The sequence below is a fragment of the Crocodylus porosus genome, unplaced genomic scaffold (assembly GCF_001723895.1).
Source record: "Crocodylus porosus isolate Cpor-Errol unplaced genomic scaffold, CroPor_comp1, whole genome shotgun sequence".
In the NCBI taxonomy this organism is placed as follows: domain Eukaryota; kingdom Metazoa; phylum Chordata; order Crocodylia; family Crocodylidae; genus Crocodylus; species Crocodylus porosus.
The window spans coordinates 17647365-17655233 of record NW_017728943.1 but is presented as its reverse complement, the minus strand read 5'-3'; the positions used below and the strand labels follow the sequence as shown (position 1 = coordinate 17655233).

Here is a 7869-nt window from a genome sequence, read left to right as displayed (position 1 = left end):
CTCCCGGGTACCCCGACTCACGTCTCAAGCCCCCTGGGCGAGCCCAAAAAGGCGGCTCAGTGCGCACTCCCCATGGCGGCAGGGATGATCTTGTCACTGGGTCCCGAGGTGATCCAAAGAACTATTAGTATAATTAGCTACTTAAGTAGGCAGGGCGGAGAGGTAAATATGCATCAGCTAATTAAGCATGCCCAGAAACTACAACAGGTTGCCAAGAGTTCAAATCTCCCCCCCTTTCAAGGACACAGATAATTGAATTCCAGCTTCTGTAATCAGCATGAGAAAGACTAGGGAGAAGCTGGGGGAAGGTAAGAAACCTTGAGTAGCATTTCTTCCTATCAAGAAAGAAATGCAGGCTGTGCATTTCTAACACTTTAACCGTTCCCTGTAGCCACACATAATAGTGTATCATCATCTGCTTTATAAATACCCTTCAGGTATTTGAAGACTGTCATCAAATCCCTTCTTAGTCTTCTCTTTTTCCAGCTCTTAGCTCCCAGTTCTTCCAAACTTTTCCCTATGCCGTGTTTTCCAGACAACAATAAATTTTGCTGCTTTCTGCCAGATTTTTTTAAATTTGTCCACATCTTTCTTGAAGGGCAGTGTCCAGAGACCTCACAAATGCCAGAAAGAGCAGAAGAATCATTTCCCTGAACTTGTAAGTGGCACTCCTGTTAACAGCAGACTGGGTTGTATTAGCCTTTTCTTGCAGCAAGAACGTGCCATTGACCTATTCAGCCACTTTCATCCCCAGGTACTTTTCTACAGTACTGCAGCCAAGTCAGTCATTCCACAATTTACCCTGGTGATTGTTCTGTCCTACTGCAAGACTTTGCCTTTATCCTTATTGGATTTCATCTGATTAATTTCAAGTCATATTTCTATTTTCCCCAAGGTCATTCAGAATCCTAATCCTATCCTGCAAAGTGTTTGCAACCTCACTCATCTTGGTTTCTTATGCAAACATCCAAGGGTGCACTCAATTCCATCCTCCAAATCTTAAATGAAGATGCTAAATAATACCAGGCCCAGGAGAGACCCCGGGGAATCTGCTTCTATATTGGCCCCCTATTAGACATCAAGCTGTTGATGAATATTCATTAAGCATGAAGACTAGTTAAGTATCCACCTTGCAGTACTTTTGCCTACATTTAATTTTCTTATCTTACTAATGAGAAGATACTGAATACTGATCTTGGCAGCTGCTCCCCTCCAACCCTAGATTTGACGAGTGATGTAAAAATCTCCCATTCTCCCTCTAACGGAATGGAACCACATGCATAGCTATTTTATATATTTGCAGAATGCCCATCATCACAGAATGTAGGCACCATTCCAAAAATGGAGCATGAGGGGTTCTTTGTTGTGCAATTGTTGTTTGCCTTGTTCGAAAAAAATCAATCAGCCCACTCTTGGCAAGAAAAAGGCCCAGATACAAGTTTTGGGGCTGCTATTCATGTCAGTGTTAAGTTGACATGAAAGGACCTAACTTGAGTAAGAATGAGAACAGTACAAAACATTCAAACTGCCTCAAGTTTCTGAGCAGCATGCAGGAGTTCTATTATAGGGCTGTGCGAAACAGCACCACTCCGATTCAACTTCCATTTTGCTGATTCAATGGAACAGTGTTTCGTTTTGAGTTTTGTTTCTTTTTGAAAGCACTGTTCCGTTTCGTCAAAACTGTTTTGCTGTTTCGACGCTATTTCGATGTTTCACCCAAAGGCTATTAAGGGGAAACATAAAATGCAGCAGGCAGGCACGCAGATCGGGGGCCTGCTGGCACCCCCAGGAGGGCTGCAGAGACTGCTGGAGTTCTCCAGGAATGCGAGCCCCTGATCTGCCTGCCAGAAGAGAGAAGCTGGGTGCTGTTGCCAGTCCCAAGCAGCAACACCTGGCTCCTGTCAACCATCAGGCAGACAGGGGCACGCACCCCCAGGACGACTCTGGCACAGCCCCTGCAGCCCTCCTGGGCGTGCTGGCGGCCCTGACCTGCATGCCAGCTGACAGGAGCCGGGTGCTGCCGCCTGGGGCCAGTGGGGCCTGGGGCAGATCAGCTTGTGCGGGGCCCCTCCCCTGCCTTGGGACCGGCAGCACCAGCGATCTTACCAGTGCTGGTCCCAGGCAGCAGCAGCACCTGGCTTCTCTCATCTGGCAGACAGATCAGGGGCCTGCACCCCTGGGAGGACTCCAGCACAGCACCTGCAGCCCTCGCAGGGGTACGGGCGAGCCCCCAATCTGCCTGTCGGATGACAGGAGGTGAGTGCTGTCACCTGGGACTGGCGCTGAAGCCAGTAAGCCTGGCTTTCTAAAAGTTTTGAGTTCCCTTGTTTTGTTTCAAAACTGTTTTGAAGGCTTTTGTTTCATTTCAGTTTCACTGTTTTGAGCTTGAAATGCATCAAAACAGCTTTGAAACAAAACACCAGGCAAAATTTTGCACAGCCCTTCTCTATTGCTAGTTCTAGCAACCTTTGCTGAAATCCACACTCCCTGCCAGGCTAGACTGTTCTAAGTAAAAGTTCTACACTTATCTCTAGATCGAGTTTTGTATGGTGAGTTAGGGGTAAGACTGGACATACCCCAAGTAAGCACCATAGTACAGATCAAGCCCTTGAAGTACTGTATTATGTTTAGTTTCTACAACATGCCTTATATCATTCTTCCAAAAATGTTCTACTATTACAGCTCTCCAGTGAAAAGACAGATGTAAACTATGTGGATTTTTTCTGAGTGGATTACAACCGACTGGCATCTCTTTTGTATTTGTATGTTTTGTTCTTTCTTTTTAGAACAGGAAAGTAGTCATGTGCTTTCAGCAGAAGTCCTGGAATCGGAGGATCTATTCTCATCTGGCTCTAAATCTTGCACCACTAGAGAGGGTTGGGGAATATTTACATTCCATCCCCAGGAAGCTTTTTTACTTTAGGAAAAAACTTTGTTTTTTCAAATAATAAAAATAGTGAAGGAAACAAGAACAAGATGAAAACCCTTTTTATTTACGAAGAGAAACAACTGATGAAAAAATTTAGACCTGCCTTCTGCAAAGATGTGACTTTAGCCAAGTCATTTTGCAAATCAGTGGGCACATCTACACATTTATTAATAAGCAGTGGTTACTGCACATTTAACTTAGTACTTGTATAATCCTAATACTACTGTACTGTAGCATATTAGCACCATTTGTACAGTGACGCACTACTGCACAGTATTATCAGACTACTGTGCTGGTAGCGTATCATGTAGACATACCCGGTGAGTCTTGTTTGTTAGTCTTTCTTTTACAAATGCGGGAAGCTTCTGGCTCTATGGCCCCTCCCTGTGCCACACATTGCACTTAAAACATGATAATCCAGTTAATCATAACTTAAATTGTTGTCCGACCACACATCTAAGCAATTAATGGTATCATAAAATGCAGAATAAGTTACAAAAGATATTTCACAAAAAATGTCTAATAACTTTGGCTGGTTGCTATGATGCCAATAATTGAACATGTGGCCATGTGTGCCCCTGAGGCTGGGAGCCTGGGGGATCCTGGCAGTAAAGTGTAACGAGATCTGATTCTGAATCTCCCAGTCACGCTTTGCAAGTGAGCCATGGCAGGAAGTGCGGTTGTGTGGATCACGCATCAGATCTCATCGCACCTTTACCTGCATGTCTGGCAGTGCCTAAAATGCTTCAGGCTTTATACCAAGAGAGCAACTTTGGAGTTAAATAATGTTTTGATTGTTACTGGTTAGCTTAAATGGTGATTGAACCCTCTATTTCTTTTTTCCTCATGGGAGAAAGGCATCTGATTGCTTATTATAATTAGCGAGTATTGGTAAAGTAAAAAAATATATGGGACCTGCTGAGGCATTCAGTGGAAAAGGAGAGCATGAAGTAAACACTTGTCAAATGGAATTTGATCAGTTTGTGGAAGGGTTTGTCTGACCTGGTCGCCAGCCACAGCAAGGGACTCGATGACCCTGTGTTGCTGTGGTTCAGAGTTCAGGCTCAGCTGGACTGATCCTCCATTGCCAAATCCCAAACTGAGCAGGACTCGGGACTCCACACTTCCTGCCCATCCCACCCAGCCAACCCTCATTGCAAAAGAGCTAATGTGGAAAAAGCAAGACCTTTGACCCCTGCTGTCTCTATATTAACGTGGCATAAGCACTTAGCTTCCAGATGAGCATTTTCTCCCTCCTCTGCCTATAAGAGAGACAGGTAAGAGCAAATTCAGCCTGTAGTTTTCAGCTGTGTGAATTATACTAATTGGTATATACGGAACATCCAGAAGTCAGTAGAGCTAGGGGGCTATGTATACCCAATTTCCTTTGGCAAAGGTCTGATTTACTCAAGCTATTAGCTCTCCTCCCTATTTCCGAGGCAGTAATAGTTTATAAATTTGGGAGGGTAAAATTCATCTACTAGGAACAGGAACCCACTAATGTGTTTCATGGCAGGTCCAAGGCAGGAGGAGACAGACCAAGGTGCAAATGGTCTCTCAAGTCTGGAGAAAATCTGGCCATAAGATTAAAAAGTAGAAAGGAAACTAAGTGAACTATCTGTAAGCATTAGACAGCAGTTATCAACTGCCTAGGTACCATTAAAGGAATAGCATTTAAGGTTAGGAAATGTATACTAACACGGCAACCTACAGCAAGCAGTTGCTGGTACACTAATCATGAGCCTTGATTAGTAGCCACTTGGCACAAATTCAGCAAACCTAGCCTTTTCAGGAGGTAGCCCACCCACCTTTCCTGCCATGAGACGCCTTAGCTTTAGTGACTTCTCCATATGTCCGGAGGTGATGTAACTTGACTACAGAGTTAACATCCTCCAGTGTAAATTATTCTTTTTGGTCTAAATAGTTGAAAAACTGTAGTTAACTTTAACCTTCTGGCTTTGACTCCTGTAATACTGGTTTTCCAAGGATCCTCTAGTAAGTATTCAGAGAGAAGAGACTGGATGAAAACGAAGCAGTCCTCGTACTGCTTTGCTAACTGCAACAATACTAATGTTTTAGTGTACTTTTAATACTGCTTGCTAGCTGCATAAGCTTCTAGCAAATCCCAGGATAAACAGGACAGATGAAACCCTTCTGGACTTCTGCTTCCATCTTTTCCCTGTTGTAGAAACAAAAATGATTTAACCATTCCATTGTTCCATTTCATTCAGTCTCCTATGTCTAATAACAGCAATAAGGAGGTACTATGTGAGAAGATGCAAGAACCCCTACAATATTACTTTTTAAACTTTGTCTGTGCAGGTGGAAAGCTAATTGTTGTTGTTACTCCCTATCAGGTTAGAAGTTTGCTTCTGTCTGGCAATGTGGCAATTTAGATCCTCTATAGGATAAATAATTTTTAGTTAAACACATGATCACCTCAGATGCTTTCCTTATTCATGCACCTTTAATATAGCAACTTAATAAAATACTATATCATCATTTTGTATTGAATTAGGTTGGCTATTTAATAGAAAAAGAAAAGAAAAAACAGAATGCTAAATAGGAAGGAAAAAACCCTGCCTGCTACAAGTTAAGTGTGACATGTTGAATAGATATGCCATGATCAAAGGGTTAACTTGTGCTTCCTGCAGGTTTCTGTACCTATTGCTCTGAACTTGCACTACAAACCATGCTTCTGTCAAGGGCAGTGGCTATAGCCCTTGTAATGCTTCTCAGCACCAGTTTCTCTGGTAAGTCTGACAAAAGCTCTTCAGTCTATCTGGGGCATCCCTCAGCTTTATATGCATTTAGCTTACTCTTACCCAAGCCTATCCCAGCCACAAATGAAGGCAGAAACTTGAAACTTGGATTTTCACCATGACTTGACAGCATGAGTGAATTGCACTAGAGGATCCCTGACACCTCTTGACTGATGGGTTTATCTTGGTACTAGTGCTCTGCCCAGTAGGTGCTACTGTCCACAGAGGTGCTTGAGCACTGGTGGTAGTGTGCTATATCAGGTTCTGCTACATACCTCCAGGCTCTAGGTGCCACTACTAGTAGGTGCATGGGCTCTATTTTTGGAGGCAGGCCTCTGAATCATGGTGCACAGGAATTCTAGTGTGAGGCTCTGCGTCCTTGAATAGTTTCCATACAGTACCTTTCCACTGCAGACCTATGAAGGACTTGGTGCCATTGATGAGAATGGTCATTAGAGGTGCTTAATAGTCTTTTTCCCTTCTTCTCTCCAGAAGTGAGTGCAAAGACAATTGAAAAGAGACACGTCCGTCGTGACTGGCTGGTCATACCTGACACAATTGTATATTACATATATGAATCCGTGAACAAAGTGTCTCCTAGAGTTGGGCAGTTCTTGGCAGATGCTGTTCGGATACCAGGCATTGCTGAGACCAGGTATGAAATGGTTTCTGAATTTCTTTTTTTGACTAGAGGTAGGAAAGGAGAAAGGAGAGTAAGGAAATATGGTTATTCTCCAGAGACCAAGATCCTTGGGAGAACAGACCAAGCAACCTCTCACAGAGCAGAATACACATTCTTAATCCCGTCCATCAAAGTATAATTCTTCCCTCTTGAGTACATACATGTGATGACCCATAATCAGCTGTACTGGGCCTATCTGGAAGCACATGAACTGGTGGTGTCTGTTTTTAACTGTCTGAGAGAGGGAATCCCAGAGAATAAATTAGGACACATGATGGATTGATTCTGTTAGTAAATATTCCTCAGGCAATGGATGCTGGCAAGCAAAAGCCAGAAATGCGTTCACTTGAGAGGTACCATTCCATTCACAAGAAGTCCCCAGACCTATCCTGCCTTTTGAAGTGAGTCTTTTCAGGACAGCTGTAGAGCTCTACATTCACACTATTATGCTAAGCTGTCAGGCCAGATTAGCTTTATAGGCCAAGACAAGGGAACAGCAGCCTTTTGACTACTGAAAATAAGAGGTTCCCACACCCATCTGCATACCTTGCTAATACATCATTGTCTCCTGCAGGAACTTTTTGATCAAGGAAACCGCTAAAATCACTGTGATGGCTGAACAACTGGTGGAAAAAATAAAGGGTCTGTGGAAGAATGAGGAAGCCTAAGTAGCGGGATCAAGACAAGTCACGTCTCTGAATGTGTAGCCAGTTTTCAACAGTGTCCTCTCTCCCTATGGACTGAGCAGAATATTCCTCATATTCCCCAATATTGCCACTAGAGGGGGTGGAAGCTTTAAAGACTAGGAAACCCATAACCTTGAAGAAAAAAATGTGGTACTAATAACAGAGCTGCCAAGTAGCTGTATCTCTGTAGCTGTTTAGGAAGCCAATTTCTCCTTTAACAGTATAGCCCTTTCTAATAAAACTTTGATTGCATTACAGTTCCTTCTGTTTCCTCCTTTGCATTCAATATTATACAACCACTGTCCACTTAAGCATCCTGTTCTGTGGAGAGAACTGATATACAAAGGAAGAGGCATGATTCATATGGTCTCGTGATATGGAAGATCTTCCTGGTGAGCAAAACCAAGCTCAAGAACTACTCCTTTCTTCCATAGCATCCACATGAATGTAACATCTCACACATGTGTTGGAGCAGGTGGTTTCTTTGGTGTCTGCAACAGTCCACAGACCTACAGATGCTTCTGACACTGAGTACTACAGATTTTAGCACCAGCTGGGTTCCCAGTTACTGCATCTAACTGCATCTACATCTAATTGAAACTAATACAGTCTGGCACCTGTAAAACATTTTCCATTGGAAGATACTGACTTACCTAGAAAAGTAATTGTGTATAAACAGTCTGTGCATAAATCTAGGCTGGGAATCAGAGGCTTTCTAATCAGCATTGCAGCAAGGTTCTGCAACAGCCTTTCAACAGGAGTCAAAAGCTCTCCTGCGCCTAACAACCTGTGGGGCTGGGTGGGTAAGGC

General features: G+C 43.4%; 1 protein-coding gene across 1 annotated transcript; it reads left to right on the top strand.

Annotated features, from left to right (window-relative positions):
- The first annotated feature begins 4106 nt into the window (after window positions 1-4106).
- On the top strand, window positions 4107-7319 carry LOC109319326 (apovitellenin-1-like). Its single transcript, XM_019548804.1, has 4 exons — window positions 4107-4206; window positions 5584-5682; window positions 6184-6346; window positions 6948-7319. The coding sequence occupies exons 2-4, from the start codon at window positions 5622-5624 to the stop codon at window positions 7039-7041; spliced, it is 318 nt and encodes a 105-aa protein (XP_019404349.1). The 5' UTR covers window positions 4107-4206; window positions 5584-5621; the 3' UTR covers window positions 7042-7319.
- Window positions 7320-7869: the final 550 nt, after the last annotated feature.